Below are 16,243 nucleotides of genomic sequence, written 5' to 3'. Positions count from 1 at the left end.
AGAGCTCTTAATCGGGGGGGGGGGGGGCATTTGTCTTTCAAAACAGATTCCCTTTTTGTGAAAGGCATCCCTCCTCATGCAAGTTGTTTCTATCATTTGGAAAGGGCACCAGCTGTCTACCCAGTCAGTTCACATAGAGTTGGTTTAGAATGTCCTAATCTTGTCTCTAGAGGGTCTTCTGTGATCAAGTTCAACTGAGTAACAAGCTTCTATTTCTAATTGAGGAGGCTCCATGAATAGTAAATAATATGAGTTTATAATAGTATAAACACGGTACAAAAGGAAGTGTGGATAACCCTCTGTTTCTTGTTTCTCTGTTTTGATCACAGGGATGCCGTAGAAGTTCTTAACTGGTAAGAGTTTTGGAGTGGATAAGGGAGAAAACTGAAGCTTAATCCAGGTAGATTGGAAGCATTGCCAGGTCAGGGTCCTGGCAACCTAGGAATTTGTGTATCTACACAGGCCCTTAAAGAAGCAAGTTCGCAGTTTGGGGTTCTTCAGGATCCAGCCTTGCTCCTGGATGGTCAGAATCTTTTGCCAGCTTTGGTTGGTGCGTTGATAAACCTTGATAAATCATTCCTGGTCACAATCATTCATGCCCTGGTCAGCACCAGATTAGATTACTTGGGCTGCTTTTGGAGAGAGTTTGGAAACTCAGTTGGTCCAACATGCTGATGTTGGGATGTTTGAACAGGAAGATCAAAGCATGCATCTTAAACCATTTGTTCTGGTTACCAATTTGCATTGGCTATTTCTTAGAAAAGCAGGATAGAAATGATGAAATAAATCAATAAAAGAAATGAGATCGTATAATAATAATAATAATAATAATAATAATAATAATAATTTCCCCCCAAATACAAATCTTCAGCGGTTTTCTATATTGATTTGTTCATTTTTAGTTTTCTTCCACATATGTTGTAAAGGATGGGAAACCCTATGAAAATGCAGCTTTCCCTTGGCATGTCTGGTCGTCTTTGCCTTTCTTTTGGAAGTTCAGTGACTTATAACGGCTTTGTGATCCCCAGTTATACCCAACACAGTCTCTGTCTGTAGTCCAAGTCACAAATGTCTATTTCTGGCCTTTTATAATGCTTTCCCATTGTCTTGCCTTGAAGAGAAAAATTACATCGGCTATAGATTAAAGCAGTGGTTTTCAACCAGTATGCCCTGGCACCCTGGGGTGCTGCAGGCAACTCTGGCCTCTGTCCCTCTTTCCTTCCCTCCCTCCTCTGTGCTGAAGAGGAGGCTTTCTGCCATGCTGGCCTGGTGGCGCTCACTGCTGCCACTGCTGCCTTCCAAGGTGCGCAAGGTGCTGGCTTCACGTTCACCTCTGGGCAGTCTCCGTTGGGCCACTAAGGCTGGGGGCATCCTCTTCCCAGGCCCCTATGGGGCGGCGTGAGGAGGCACCTTTCTTTGGGGTGGGAGAGTAGCTCAGAGACCAGGGGCGATGGCAGCTGCTGCCCAGAGGACTCCCAAGGAGAGGGAAGAGGAAAAGGAGGCTGAAGGAACACTCCACAATGGAGGGCGTTTGCAAACAGGTGAGGGACTGCCGGCTCTGCAGACAAGGGGTGACATAACTGGGTTCCTGAGGCTCAGAGTAGCCACATAAAGAATGTAGCTGATCAAAGCCGCTGTGGACTCAAAAAGGTTGAAAACCTGCAGATTAAAGGATTAGAGAGTCAAGAGTGGTGTAGCAACTAGTGTGTTGGACTTGAAATCCCTGCTCAGCCACAAAGCTCACTAACCTTTGACTAGTCACTTTCTCAGCCTCCTTCCTTCGCAGGGCGGTTGTGAGAATAAAACGGGATACTCTATATACCAGGCTTCCTCAACCTCAGCCCTCCAGATGTTTTGAGACTACAATTCCCATAATCCCCGACCACTGGTCCTGCTAGCTAAGGATCATGGGAGTTGTAGGCCAAAAACATCTGGAGGGCCGAGGTTGAGGAAGCCTGCCATATACAGTATACTGACCCAAACCCCTTCAAGCAATGGCAGGGTTAAAGGTAACTACAGGCAGAACAGCATAGCATGTGTGAAGTACTTTGAACACTGAAATGCTATATGCTAAGTGTTATTTCTGTTTCTTAGTAAGACAAGATGAACTACATGTAAAGTTGCACCAAAATTTAAAAAATAAAATACAGCTAGCAGTCTCTGAAATCTATATTCTATGGACAGGTGAACTCTGAAAATAAGAGAAAGGTTATTTAAGGAGATAAGAGTGTTGGTGGTGGCAGCAAATGTGGCGGCATTATTTTTTTCCAAGGTTTTAAAGCAAAGTCAGCATTTCTTCCTGAAAAGATCGAGAGAAGACACAGTTTGGGATCTAGGACCAGTGAGCGGCCAATGATTTCAATTTCCCTAAGAATTTGTGCCCCAAATGTATTCTGTAGGGAACTAATTATCCACCTGCGGGACACAGGTGGCGCTGTGGGTTAAAGCCTCAGCGCCTAGGGCTTGCCGATCGAAAGGTCGGCGGTTCGAATCCCTGCGGCGGGGTGCGCTCCCACTGCTCGGTCCCAGCGCCTGCCAACCTAGCAGTTCGAAAGCACCTCCGGTTGCAAGTAGATAAATAGGGACCGCTTACCAGCGGGAAGGTAAACGGCGTTTCCGTGTGCGGCTCTGGCTCTGGCTCTGGCTCTGGCCAGAGCAGCGATGTCACGCTGGCCACGTGACCCGGAAGTGTCTCCGGACAGCGCTGGCCCCTGGCCTCTTAAGTGAGATGGGCGCACAACCCCAGAGTCTGTCAAGACTGGCCCGTACGGGCAGGGGTACCTTTACCTTTACCTTTAATTATCCACCTAGTAACAGCTGCTAGCTTGGAACTGGCCCAGCAGTCGGAGATGTCACTTTCTCACCTTCAAGGGATGGCTAGAGGCTGGAGAAAAAGCGACAGAGCGGAACAGGCAACTTAGAGGGGTTAAATCTAAAACATCATTTTCAGTCACTTGGTCTGTTTATTGAATATGTTCTGAGATGACAGGAAGCAGTGCCCCCCCCCGCCCCGATCTTTATCGCCCATTACAGACCAGTATCCACACATGTATACAAAGCAACTGCCAGTATCCAGTTTGTGTGTGTCACTCACTCAGGAGTGGTACTAGACTTGGACCTAAGGCATACAAGACTCACTGAGGCAAAACTGACCAATAGCCAAAAGCTTCAAAAGTTGGCGATAACAAAATCTCTTTCCCCAGCACTGGGAAATCAAAATTCAAGTGACTGCGGCAGAGGTCCGAGGGCACCCCAGGGCCCAGTCCACGCAAACCGAGGCCCTAATAAATCCGTTACTTCCTGGTGGAAATATAGGTTTTTTGTTTTTGTTTTTTTAAAAGTGCTTTGCAAAGTGTAGCATAGTGGTCAGTGTCAGGCTGGGCCCAGAAAGACCCAAGTTGAAATCCCTGCTCATCCACTGAGCTCCCTGCGATCTCCGACCTGTCGCTCTCCCCGCAACCTTGCAGGGTTGGCGCAATGATAAAATGCTGTCTCTCCAAAGAGCTGACGGGAACATTCTTTTGTATGTGGTGGACTTGCAAAAAGGGTAAAAGAGTATTGGGAAATAATCCATAATGGATTGAAAAAATTGTTTAAATTGTTTAAAATTGTTTAAAACTACCTGACATTCAGAAGACATCTTAAGGCAGCCCTGTTCAGGGAAGTTTTTAATCTGTGATATTTTAGTGTATTTTTGGTTTCTATGGAAGCCGCCCAGAGTGGCTGGGGAAACCCAGCCAGATGGGTGGGGTACAAATAAAAAATTATTATTATTATTATTATTATTATTATTATTATTATTATTATTCCTCCCCAAAACCAGAGTCCCTCCTGTTGGGGATAATTCAGACTGAAATTCCCAGGGTGTCAAAACAGGTTATTTATTTATGTTACTACTGTGGTAGTAACATAACTGTTACACGTTTTGTTAGCCCAAAAAAGGAAAATGAGGGAGGTCCCAACCAAAGAAGAATGGCAACTTAAGTTGACAGAATATGCACAACATGCAGACTTAACATATAGAATAAGAGAACAAGAAGAACGTAGGTTTAAAGAAGATTGGAAAACATCTACTGAATATATGGGAAATAGTTGTGTTTTTGATGGATGCAATAATGGAATACCGGATGGTATAGTTTTTATAAAATATGCAGGGATTTATGATATGTAAAATGAACAATGGAAAAAGAAGGGAGGTCATTGATATCTTAAGAATGTAAAATGAGTATTTTAAACTGTAAAACAGACAATATTATAAAAATTATATTAAAAAAAAACGCTGCTTCGAACTGCAGGATAGAAAATACCACGGAGCAGCAGCTTTAGCTTAGAAAGATTAGATTCTTAGAAAGCCTCGATCCGTTTCAGCCTTTTAACTTTTGCACGTTCCGAAGCGGCGAGGCGGGTTTTTCACTTTCCCGCCTTCGCGCGAAGCCTTCTCGGGGGAATTTTGGCGGGGATCTTTTTTTGTTTCCTGAGGGACTGAGTGTTTTCTGACTCCACCGCGGCTTCGGGGCCCCGGTTTCCCCAGGGAATCTCTCTCGCCCGCCCGCCCGCCCGGCCGGAGGGAAGGCGGGGGAGCGGGCGGATCTCGGGCAAAGCAGCCGCCGCCGCCATCCAGCCTCCCTTCCTGCTCGGCTCGGCTCACTTCCGCGGCCCCCAAGATGGAGGAGGAGCGCGATCCGCGGCTGAGGCTGAGGCGGCACCTCGGGGGGCAGCAGCAGCAGCAGCCGCCGCCGCCGCAGCCGGGCCCGGGCGAGGCCGGTAGGTCTCCCCGCTTAGGAGGGAGGGAAGGCCGCCGGGGAGGAGCTCGGCCTTGATAAGCCGGGAAGTGGAGCAAAATACTAAAGCGCGGAATGAATAATGGGCGCGGGGCTCGCTCTCCCCTGCCCCACGCGTGCCTACTCGGAAGTAAATCTCGCTTTGAGCCGCGGCGCTTGCTCCGGGGTAAATGCGCCTGGGCGCGAGCTGAGCACCCGAAATTATTACTGTGCATTTATAATTCATAGCCCGCCATTTTCCCTGACAGGATCCCCGGATGAAACTAGGAACAGCTAAAAACCTCGGGGTGGGGAAGGAGCTATCATTGCAAAAGAAACCAAAAAACAGTTATACGCCGATAGAATCAAAACTACATAGGTGGGTGTGCTGTTAAAACCATACAAATATCTGCAATAATAAAAATGACAGGGCACAAGCGACTCTTGATAAAAGCAGCCAGTTCCCCCAAACTTGTTGGGATAAGAAGGCGGCCAAGGAGGGAGCCATCCTGCTTCTCCAGGCAGGGAGTTCCAAAGTTGCCTGGGTGGGAGCCTCCCCCCTGAGGAGACCCTCTCCCTCTTCCCCACCGAGGGGGCGGGACGGAGAGATGGGCCTCCCCAAAAGATCTCCACAGCCCTGGCAGGGCAGGCAGTATTTCAGGCACCTGGGACCCAAGCCATAGAGGGCTTTGGCGGAGGTCAAGCAGATGTATTTAAGTGTGCATTTAAGGCCATAGAAAGGGACGCGGGTGGCACTGTGGGTTAAACCACAGAGCCTAGGGCTTGCCAATCAGAAGGTTGGCGGTTTGAATCCCCGTGACGGGGTGAGCTCCCGTTGCTCAGTCCCTGCTCCTGCCAACCTAGCAGTTCAAAAGCACGTCAAAGTGCAAGTAGATAAATAGGTACCACTCCGGCGGGAAGGTAAACGGCGTTTCCGTGCACTGTTCTGGTTCACCAGAAGTGGCTTAGTCCTGCTGGCCACATGACCCGGAAGCTGTATGCCAGCTCCCTCGGCCAATAAAGCGAGATGAGCGCTGCAACCCCAGAGTCGGCCACAACTGGACCTAATGGTCAGGGCTCCTTTTACCTTTAATGCCATGAAACAGGACCTGCGCATGAAATGCATCAAGGCCCTTGGAATCCCAGCGCAGCTTTGAGGACCTTCCAAGCTGGTCTTGGAAGAGGGGTTTTAGCCTCACTAGGCATACCCTCCCATCATTTCTGGCTACAGGGGGGTGAGGAAGGCTAAGGGGTTTGTTTGTGTGGTGGTCAGTGGCTGCGGCCCTTGCAGCGCTGCTGCCACCCACCACTCAGAGGCAGCCAAAGTGTTGGTCCGCTGGTGCACCGAGGGTACGTCTTGGAGGACCAGCACTCTGCCACCCAGCACCGGCCATTGCCATCAGAGCCAAAGAGGGAAGCTAGGATTGTTTGGCAAACCCAGCGTTGAGCTGTGGCTGGCGCTCCTGCTTGAAATGCCCTTGCCACCTACCACCCTGTTCCAGCTTCCCTTTCAGAGGACTTGATTCTGCGCTGGGCAGTGGAGACGCGTCTCAGGTCACTTCTGCTGCTCGCTATGCCAAGAGCTTCAGTTTTATCCTCTGTTCCCTGGGTGAGGATCACCCTCCGTAGCTTCCTAGCTCAGTGTGTTCACGAGGGATACCTTTGCTTTTATCTCCCAGCTCCAAGCAGAGGATGAAAGGTGAGGTTTGGCTAGCTATCATTGCTAAAGGGCAATGGATGACTCACCATGGCAAGGAGTCGTGCTGAGTGGAAGTGTTGAAGACTGCCGGGAGGCAGCCCCTCCTGAAGGGGTTCCCTGATCCGGTAAAGGAGGTCACATGCCTGGGCCCAGCTCTGGAAGTGAATGGTTTTGTCCTTTTTCTTATATATTACTCACCCTTCATCATAGCATAGGGCGGGTCAGCCATTAAAAAATACGGCAACAGGTTAAGTCAAAAGAATAGGGTGGGTCTTAAAATACATATCTCAAGCATCAGGGCTGGCCCACCCATAGTGTAGATATTCACTCCTCCCTTCTTCCCTGACAGGGAGTGGGAAGGCATTTGGGGGTCTTCCTCAGATGCCAAAATGTCTTGGGTCAGTCATGTCAACTGTCCAAGGCCAGAGGACAGGTCTGTGCCTTCAGCATACTGTGTAATGAAGATGCCAGCTGTGGGGAGGGAATTCCACAATTTAGGGGCTGCCCAGAGAATGTCCTCTCCCAGGCCACTACCCCATACTTCTGAGGGCAGTGGAACTATCAGGAGGGCTCACTCTGCTTCTCTTAATGCCTAAGGGGGTCTTGTAGGGAAGGAGGTGTTTTTTTCAGGTATCTGTGGCCTGGAAACTTATAGGCAACTAATGCAGCTGTTTTAAAAGAGGTGTTATATGAGTTCTAAATGGAACCCCTAGCCAGCAATCCAGCCGCTGCATTTTGGACCAGTTAAAGCTAGGATAGTATTCCTAGCCACAAAAGCCTCCTTAGCCTCCTGTTGGATCCAGGAGTACCCCAAACTACACTTAACCCCTTAGACCTTAGAGGTTACTGAACGTTCAAAGCCATCCATGTACTTATGGATTTATTTATTACACTGAAAATATGTAGTAATATATTGGCTTAACCTCTTGTCATATAATAGTTTCTGCTGTATTTCAGGCAGCCAGCAAAGTCTATTGTCAACAATAGGTTATGACAAGTGGGAACTTGTGATAAACTAATGGCTGCAAGGGTGTGGGAAAGGAGGAAGGAGTTACTCAACCCCCACCTTTTTGCGCCTTCCTTTCCACAGGTAGGTCCCTTTGCCACATGACTTAGAGGTACCCACTACCACTTTTGTCCCCAAGCCATGCGCACTGTGTGCACAGCCTGCTTTGCCTGCACCAGAATAAATAGACCACCCTGCTGCCAAATGCCTATGATTAAGATGAGCAGAGCATTGAGAAGTCATGTAGATTTCAAGGCCAACTGGGATGAGGTGATGGGCATTTGCACTGCAACAAAGAATGATTTAGAAACCTGGTGTGCATGTTTTACTTCTGTAAGATGGTGTCTCGTTTAATGACGTATGCAAAATAATGGCGGTTTTATTTACAGTTGAAACTACCAGCGTAGAAAAGAAGGAGAAGCCGCTTCCCAGACTTAACATTCACTCTGCATTCTGGATATTGGCATCAATAGCTACTACATACTACATTGATTTTTTTAAAATTGTTAAAGAGATTATTCAGCAAGAAAGGTAAGGAGAAGAGGTGGTGGGTTTTTTTGGTGGAGGGTTTACAAGTAGAAGTTACACAAAGGTATTTACAGTACAAAGTCAGTTGGATTCTCCCTAAACTTTATTGTAGATTAATCAGTATAACATAACAGTAAGAAATATAATTTAAAACACTTGAAACATCTGTGTGAGGGGGAGGAGGGATCTATCTTAGTTGCTAAGAACAGCAGTGAGTGAAAATGGAAGTTCCTCATTGTCTTCTCCTATTCTGATCTGATAAAAGAAATATGGAGTAATTTTGGTGCAGCTTTCTCAGATCAGATACCCTCTATGCTTCAACCCCCATCACATATACCTTTCTATTTATACAGTAAGACACCCAGCTGAAACCAGCACTGTTTTATGTAGAAATGTGTCCTAACATCTAATACGAGTGGAGTTTATATTTTAGGAGAGCTTCTCCGCATCTGGCGCCCTTTGCTTACTTCAAAGGGTTTGTGATTGAAATTTGACATTTTTTGTTTAGGGCTCCCCTACACTCTGTCAGGATAAATCCCAGCATTGCTTTTAGTTCTGCATGAGCAGACACGTGTGTCTTAGCAAAAAGTAGTCGGATAACCTATTAAGAATTTCCATTCCCTAGCTAGCCTTCCTTCCCATCTCCTGTTCTGCTTTCTCTCCTGTCGTACAATGACTGAACAATCAGTGCTGCCTGCCAACTTTGTTGATTAAAGAAGCCCCGTGTCTAAGAATTCCACACACAGAAAGTGAGGACCTCTTCTCAATAGGGAGCCAGTTAGAAGTTGGAGTACTGCAAAATTTGGATGCAGTAGCAGAAGGCAGATAAGGTATGTTGCTTCCTGCGTCTTAAGAGAGGCCTGGCTTGGAGCATAATCTGATCTGAGGCAATGTTAAATTCAATGTATTTTTGTTTTTAACATTATTAAAGCACATTTTCTCTTTCTCTTGCAGCTGGTGGTTTATACTCGGCATTTGCTTATTGATTATCAGTTTGTCTGTGGCCTTTTATTGCATAATATATCTTGAGTGGTATCATGGAATCGAGGACTATGATGCCACCTACCCTGCGCTGATACCTATAACAACAGCTAGTTTTATTGCGGCAGCAGTTTGGTAAGTTGGTGGGTAAGAGATACTAGTTTTCCAGGCTTGCATTGCTTCTAAAAAGTCTGTGTGTTAAGTGATGAGGGAAAGGTGTTACATATGGACCCCAGATAGGAGTAATAGCAGACCACACACATATTTGTTCTTCTGAAAACATGCAATGGCTGGCTGCCTGTCTGTCTTGTGTGGCTGGCTGAGAATTGCTTCAATTATGTAGGAAACAATGGTCCACTTCTGCGCATGGAAGCAGGTAGATGGGCTCTCCCTGCCCAAGCCATGGGGGAGGTGGCCAGTCCATTCCTGGGGGTGCCAGGGTCCTACGTGCCATAACAAAACTTTGCCTTGAAGGCTCTGGACACTGAGACATAAGTTTCAAATATATGTGGATATCTTCTGCACATTGTATACCTCTTCTTCTGGAGACTACGTGTAAAGGGATGTTCTCATGGTATCTCAATTCAAATATACTGTGAAACTTGTCTCACTTTGGGATTTGGCTGGTTCTCAAATTGCCTGTACTGTAATATGCTCTCCTGCTTGCAACATATGCTACATGTTTTCTCTTTCTTTCTTTTCCCAGTTTTAACATTTCTTTATGGCCCATATGGTCTTTCCTCACACCTGTGGTGCTCTTTGTCCAGTTCATGGGTATTGTGATGCTTGTGTCGCTCCTGGGCTAAATCTTTTATGGTAAGGCATTGTAATGATATACATATCTAAGCATGCCTCTTTTGAGTTATGTGATGCTCAGTGGAAACTTGGTTTTTGAACATCTTGGCCGTTTCGGAAGCCGAACGCCAAAAACCCAGAAGTGAATGCTTCAGTTTTCGAATGCACCTCGGAAGTTGAATGGCTTCCAAGGCGCATTTCTCATTTTTCTCCACTCACTTTGCCAACAGCCCTTTGATTCTTGGTTTTCGAACATTTTGGAAGTTGAATGGACTTCCGGAATGGATTACGTTTGAAAACTGAGGTTCCACTGTATGTGCTTTCTGAAGTATTTTCATTCCTAACAAGGACTCTGAAGTTGTAGCTGAATGTGAGAAGATTTGATTGCCTGCAAGACTAGACTGTGAGATGGGATGACATAAAAATGAACCCGAGCATTTAATAAATTATTCCAGCCCTGCCTAGAGATCCAAGGATTTAATTTAGAACCTTTTGTATGCAAGTTATGTGTTCTGCCACTGAGCTACAGCCCGTTCGTGGCAATGGCTCTGCAGTTATGAGACAGCCGTACTGGGTGATATATTTGAATAACTTAATTATCAAAACTTTTATTTTTTTAATTAAAAATAATACCACTGTATTATAAAGAGCTTTAATTGTCTTTTTATGACTACTGAGTGTTTTTTGTGCTTACAGTGGTACCTCGCAAGACGAAATTAATTCGTTCTGCGAGTTTTCGTCTTGCGATTTTTTCGTCTTGCGAAGCACGGATTTTGGAAAAGCTTCAAAAATCACCACAAAGTCTTCAAAAACCTCAAAAAAGGCTACCACACCGCGTGCTATGAGTTGCTCCTCGAAGTCAAGTCGCAACTGCACCCCCTGAATGCACGGTTTTAAGAAAAAGGAAACAAGCTTGCAAGACAAAGGAAACAAACTTGCAAGACGTTTTTGTCTTGCGAAGCAAGCCCATAGGGAAATTCGTCTTGCGAAGCAACTCAAAAAACGAAAAACTCTTTCGTCTTGCGAGTTTTTCGTCTTACGAGGCATTCGTCTTGCGAGGTACCACTGTATTTCATTTTTCTTAAATTTTAGATTTCTAGACTCTGCAGAGTTATAAAATTAATTAGTTTTACAATGAATGTGAGATACTTGTTAGGTATAAAGATACAGCTTGGCTTAAATGTATAAATTTCTATTTTTCACTGTACACTACCATATTCTAGAAAAGTAAATGTGGACCTGCCAGCATACGTACTTGGATATACTGGGATCCTGGGATGAAGACCTGCAAGCCGATCTCAAGCAACTTGTGTTTAAAACTTGAATTGTTAAACTTGTTTTGTGTTTAATAGGGACACTTTTACTTTGAACTATGATCTTAAACTCTGGGGATATGAGTCACTGAAATGCTAACAGAACAATTTTGCTATTGTTCTGGCATAGCTATTGACTTAATCTATATCCTGTATCACAGGAAATCATAATTGATTATGTTTAAGAAGTTAATAATAGGGACACATTTCACCCTTTTAAAAAATAATTATGTTCATGATATCTTTGAGAGCAATGAAAATAGTAAATCTTCAAATTGCTGAATGATTAGTTGTTTGATTTTTTAAATATTATATAAGCACATAAATAAATCAAAACTATAATATATTTAACCACCCGCCCTGTGGAACGTCCTCCCACCAGATGTCAAAGAAAAACAACTACCAGACTTTTAGAAGACATCTGAAGGCAGCCCTGTTTAGGGAAGCTTTTAATGTTTGATGGATTACTGAATTATAATACTTTGTTGGAAGCTGCCCAGAGTGGCTGGGGAAGCCCAGCCAAATGGGCGGGGTATAAATAAATTATTATTATTATTATTATTATTATTATTATTATTAACCATGTGGCAAAACATGTTCTGCTTTTTGTGCTACAATCTTGTGCAGAGGTATCTTGTAGACCACAGTAGAGCTTTGTTTCCATTTTCCCTTGGAGCATGTGTGCATGGGCACTCCGTATCCTAGGCGGTATCCTAGAGAATGAGAAACAGGTGTGTGCTTCTCCAGCCCTCCCAGTTCACATTCCTTGATTGAGAGGTGCATTTCCTGTGATGGCCTGGCAAGCTGTCTGCACTTGTGCCAAGGAAGAAGCGGGCAGGGGAACATAAGGGTCTGATAAGCCCTATGGGATTCCTCCAGACATGGTAACTGCAGTAGGGCCAGCTGGAAACAGAGTTTTTACTATCTGGTGGTATGGTATTATTTAACAAAATAATATGTTTCATCTTTTGATAAGATTCTATCTGAAGGCCAATTGGTTAAAGCAAAATTAGGTTTATCTTTAGCAAGGTTTTTATTTATTTATTTCATGAAATTTATACACCGCTTGATTGTAAAAAACCAAAAAAAAACCCAAAGCGGTTTGCAAAAGATAGAACAGTAAAATCAAGAAAAAATTACAACCCTGCTTTTAAACATACAAAGGTTAAAATTACTACTTAATCAAGAAATCCATGAAGGGGTTACATAAAACAGGGTTTATAAAATCTTAAGTTATGTAAGAGTTTTGCTAGTGTAAATTTGACATTTGAGTGAAATTCGTTTAAATTTAGTATTATAATGTATTGCTGTTCTGGCTAAAAGTAGTTGACTTGCAAAGCTGCTATCACTTTTTTTTTTGAAAAAAACAAACCCAGGCCCCTCATAATTATATGTATTTGAACTACAGTGGTACTTTGGGTTACAGACGCTTCAGGTTACAGACTCCGCTAACCCAGAAATAGTACCTTGGGTTAAGAACTTTGCTTCAGGATGAGAACAGAAATTGTGTGGCGGCGGCGCAGCGGCAGTGGGAGGCCCCATTAGCTAAAGTGGTACCTCAGGTTAAGAACAGTTTCAGGTTAAGAACGGCCCTCCAGAATGAATTAAGTTCTTAACCCGAGGTACCAGTGTAGATGATATGACTATTCAGTATGAAGAAGGTTAAGTGTAAACTTCAGGACACGTTATTAAAGAGGAGCTACATCTGGATTTAGAGAGGAGCTGCAAAAAGGCTTCTTAGCTCATGAGGTTGCTTGTTGGCCAGTCTGTTAAAGCAGAAGTAAGAGAACTTCCAGCCCAGGGGCCAGATGTGGCCCTGCTAGCTTCCATATCTAGCCCTTGGGGTTCTCCCTGGGTGATACTCCTCACTGGCCCCATTATGCACCTCCAAGGTTTTTGCCTGGCTGGAATGTGTCTTTGAACTCACATAATGCCTAACCGAGTCAGCCACTGTCATGTGGCTCTCAGAAGATTGCACAGACTAGAATGTTGCCCTGAAAAGGATGGAAAAGGTTCTCCATCCCTGTGTTTAAAGCAAGTTGAAGGACTAAGTATTAGTGAGGAACTCATGAGCCGCACTAGAAAGCCATTATTTAAACAGTGGTTTAAATGCAGAGTGGTTCTGTAATTCTTTTCCAGTACCCATCTTGTAGACAGGCACATTTGAAACACTTAAAATGAAGAAGTTGGATGCAAGTCCTTTGTTGCCTGACCTAAACACCGTGCATGCTGATTTCAATGAGGATTTGCAAGTTAACCTGTCTAGGAGAAATTCCTATCTATTTTCCTGAAGTTGCAGCACATTTACGGTAGCCTGTTAAAGTCTTACAGTACTGATGATACTTATTAAAGATAAAATGAGCGCTCAAGTACAGTTTACTGTACAGAATAGTTGGGAGACTGGTTCAATAGTATACTCTGCTGGTATAACTCCCACAAGCTCTTGAAACTGCGACACTGAGCTGCCTAATAAGTCCATTTGAAGTTTTCAGAGAAGAGGTGCAGTGAGCCTCTTGACAGCTACCAGTCTGAGCTAGTGTTATTCAACTCTTTGCTCTCTGTCCACTTACCCTTCACTCTCCCCTTGCTGCCCTGCTCCCCCAGCCCTCGCTGAACATTAATGCTGGGCAATATCAGGTTTTCAACACTGTGATATAGTTCTATAGCACAATGATGAAAAGGAAGGAGCATCAGCCCCATGAGGTGCTGGGGTGAAACGGCTGCCTCCAGCGCCCGGCTCAGGAAGCGTCAGGCTCAAATCTTAAAGAGGCACTTTTTGTATGAACTGACATCTCCACATTGTTAATGTAGCTGTAGCTGTTCAGTGTCTCATTGTGTTATTTATTTACAAGAATTTATATACTGTTTGATTGTAATAAAACCTCACAGTGGCTTACAACAAATGAATAATAGAACAAGTGCCCTATTGGATCAGACTAAAGCTTTATCTAGTCCAACATTCCCAGAGTGGTCAGCTAGATATTTCTGGGAATCCCATCAGCAGAGTCTGAAGGCAATTGCCCTCTTTGCTTTTGCCTCCACAACCCCCCACCCCCAGCAGCTGGTATTCAGAGACACATAGCTCAGCAATAGGCAATAGCTCTGCAACAGGCTTATCTGCTATGAATTTGTATACAGTGGTACCTCGGTTTAAGAACAGCTTAGTTTATGAACAGCTTGGATTAAGAACGCTGCAAACCGTGAAGTAGGTGTTTTGGTTTGTGAACTTTGCTTTGGAATAAGAACGTTTCGCTTCCTGTTCAGTGTGTTCTATTTGTAAATTTAGTTCCCCGCTGCTATGGGAAAGCACGCTTTGGTTTAAGAACGCTTTGGTTTAAGAACGGACTTCCAGAACGGATTAAGTTCATAAACCAAGGTAACACCGTAATTGCCTTTTATAGCTATCTAAGCTAGTTGCGATCTCTACATCTTGTGCTAGCAAATTCTACTTGTTTATCTATGTGCTATAATCTGAAGAAGAACATCTGCATCTACTGCCAATCAATTTCATCAAATGATCCTGAGTTTTAGTATTAGAAGAGAGGGGGAAAAACTTATCAGTCCCCTTCCTCTGTACTATCCAGAAATTAACCGTCTGCCGTGTCTCTGCTCCCACCTGTCCCAGTTGCCTCATTCTAAACTGAGCCCCCAATGCTCAAACATTTCCTCTTGAAAAAGGTCCCCCAAAGTTGATAAACACTGCCATTCAAACGGTGTGTGTGTGCCGCATCTTGTGATTGATTATGCGGGGTGTGGTTTACCTGCCCCCCAGTATTCAAGTTCGTATGCCTGCCCCTCATAATTTAGTGTAGTTTTCTTTTCTAGCTCTCAGATATCCCTTTTATGGTAGTGACGACAACTTTACACAGTATTCTAAATGTGGCTATACCACATTGCTAAACATTGGTTCTTTCTCAGTTTTGAAAATTTTGGTTTTTTTCTCTCTCCTTGAGGTTTTAAATATGATTAACTATAATAAAACATATTACAAGGGTCAGCTAACTTTTTCAGCAGGGGGCCGGTCCACTGTCCCTCAGATCTTGTGGGGGGCTGGACAGTTGAGCTTCTCCAGCTAGCCAGGCGCCATGGCAGGGTAGGAGGCTGTGTTGGCTGGCGAAAACCGAAGCAGCAGTCCCAGTGGAGGAGCCGCGGACGGAGGCAGGGGAACAGGGGCATCGCCGGAGAGTTTACCCACCACCTGCTTCCTGAGAGGCACCGCGGAGAAGAAGACAGAGCCGCCTGCCAACCTGCAAGCGGCGGCCACAGCCACCGCAACAACCTGCCTAAACGCCATGGGAGGAATGAAGGAGGGAAGAAGGCAGGCAGGCACGAAGAAAGCGCGAGAGGAAGTGGCGCGGAAAAGGGGCACGGAGAAGGAAGGAAGGGCGGACTGAGGGAGAGAAGATGTGTGGTGGAGATCCATGCACTGGCGATTCACACAGTGATTTCTGGACCGTCCACAGGCCGGATCTAGAAGGCAATTGGGCCTGATCTGGCCCACGGACCTTAGTTTGCCGACCCATGACATATTATATGATGTTCAGTGAAAGTAAATCATATGGTTAAAGAAATGTGATACATGGAGTGAAACATGCTTTTCACAGAACCTAGCTTTCACATATTGTGTAATTGTTTAATTATAATGCTGTTTTGACCTTTTTAACAACTGAGGCAGAATCCTTCAGAGATTAGACTGAATAACAGAAGAATGTATTTTGTGATAATCTAGATTATAGGCTCCATGAAGAACTAAATTGATGCCTCAGAGATATTTCAGAGGTGGTTAGTTTTTTTTTGGGGGGGGTGTTTAAACCACATAAACTGAACCATATGACTTAAAGCCAAAGTTGGGTTTTTGTTATTGCACACTGAACAAAAGACTTAGCTGAGTTTCAGTTGCCAATTGGCACTGATGAATATCTTCTCATGGTATGTTAGACTCAATCATCCTTCACAAAGAAAAAGCCCCACCTGTTCCTTTATTTGTTGAACAGCGTGTTTCTGTAATCCGACTGGTGGTCACTTACATACACACAGGTATTGTTTTGTTTTAACTTAGTTGGGATCCTCCCAAAATCAATGTGGAGAAGATAATCAAAGCAAAACAAATTTTAGAGACAGCTGTTACCTCACCTGGCAGCACCTTTGGCACACAGTGTTC

The 16,243-nt window shown here is 44.7% G+C and overlaps 2 protein-coding genes across 7 annotated transcripts in view; one reads left to right on the top strand and one right to left on the bottom strand.

The window, feature by feature from the left end:
• SLC2A9 (solute carrier family 2 member 9) overlaps positions 1 to 16,243 on the bottom strand; it is a 318,333-nt gene that overhangs the window by 160,431 nt on the left and 141,659 nt on the right. The window lies entirely within an intron of this gene.
• Positions 4,561 to 11,643, top strand: TMEM128 (transmembrane protein 128). Of its 3 annotated transcripts, XM_079991766.1 has the most exons (5): positions 4,561 to 4,764; positions 7,855 to 7,996; positions 8,948 to 9,109; positions 9,681 to 9,790; positions 10,466 to 11,643. In XM_079991766.1, exons 1-4 carry the CDS (start codon positions 4,665 to 4,667, stop codon positions 9,778 to 9,780), a joined length of 504 nt encoding a protein of 167 aa, XP_079847892.1. In that variant the 5' UTR covers positions 4,561 to 4,664; the 3' UTR covers positions 9,781 to 9,790; positions 10,466 to 11,643. The 3 variants fall into 3 exon arrangements, with proteins under 3 accessions (XP_079847892.1, XP_079847893.1, XP_079847894.1); XM_079991767.1 differs by lacking the exons at positions 4,561 to 4,764; positions 10,466 to 11,643 and adding an exon at positions 4,818 to 4,947; XM_079991768.1 differs by lacking the exons at positions 4,561 to 4,764; positions 10,466 to 11,643 and adding an exon at positions 6,436 to 6,459.

This window comes from Podarcis cretensis, assembly GCF_951804945.1.
Source record: "Podarcis cretensis genome assembly, chromosome: 9".
Classification (NCBI taxonomy): Eukaryota; Metazoa; Chordata; class Lepidosauria; order Squamata; family Lacertidae; genus Podarcis; species Podarcis cretensis.
The sequence above is the reverse complement of the archived record's forward strand: the minus strand, read 5'-3'. Positions and strand labels throughout refer to the sequence as shown.

Bases quoted from the DNA above. Each gene is read 5' to 3' on its own strand.
- TMEM128 (XM_079991766.1), top strand. From the start codon at position 4,665: ATGGAGGAGGAGCGCGATCCGCGGCTGAGGCTGAGGCGGCACCTCGGG. The intron at 4,765-7,854 runs GTAGGTCTCCCC...TTTTATTTACAG, and splicing joins GCCGGGCCCGGGCGAGGCCG to TTGAAACTACCAGCGTAGAA. The intron at 7,997-8,947 runs GTAAGGAGAAGA...TTTCTCTTGCAG, and splicing joins GAGATTATTCAGCAAGAAAG to CTGGTGGTTTATACTCGGCA.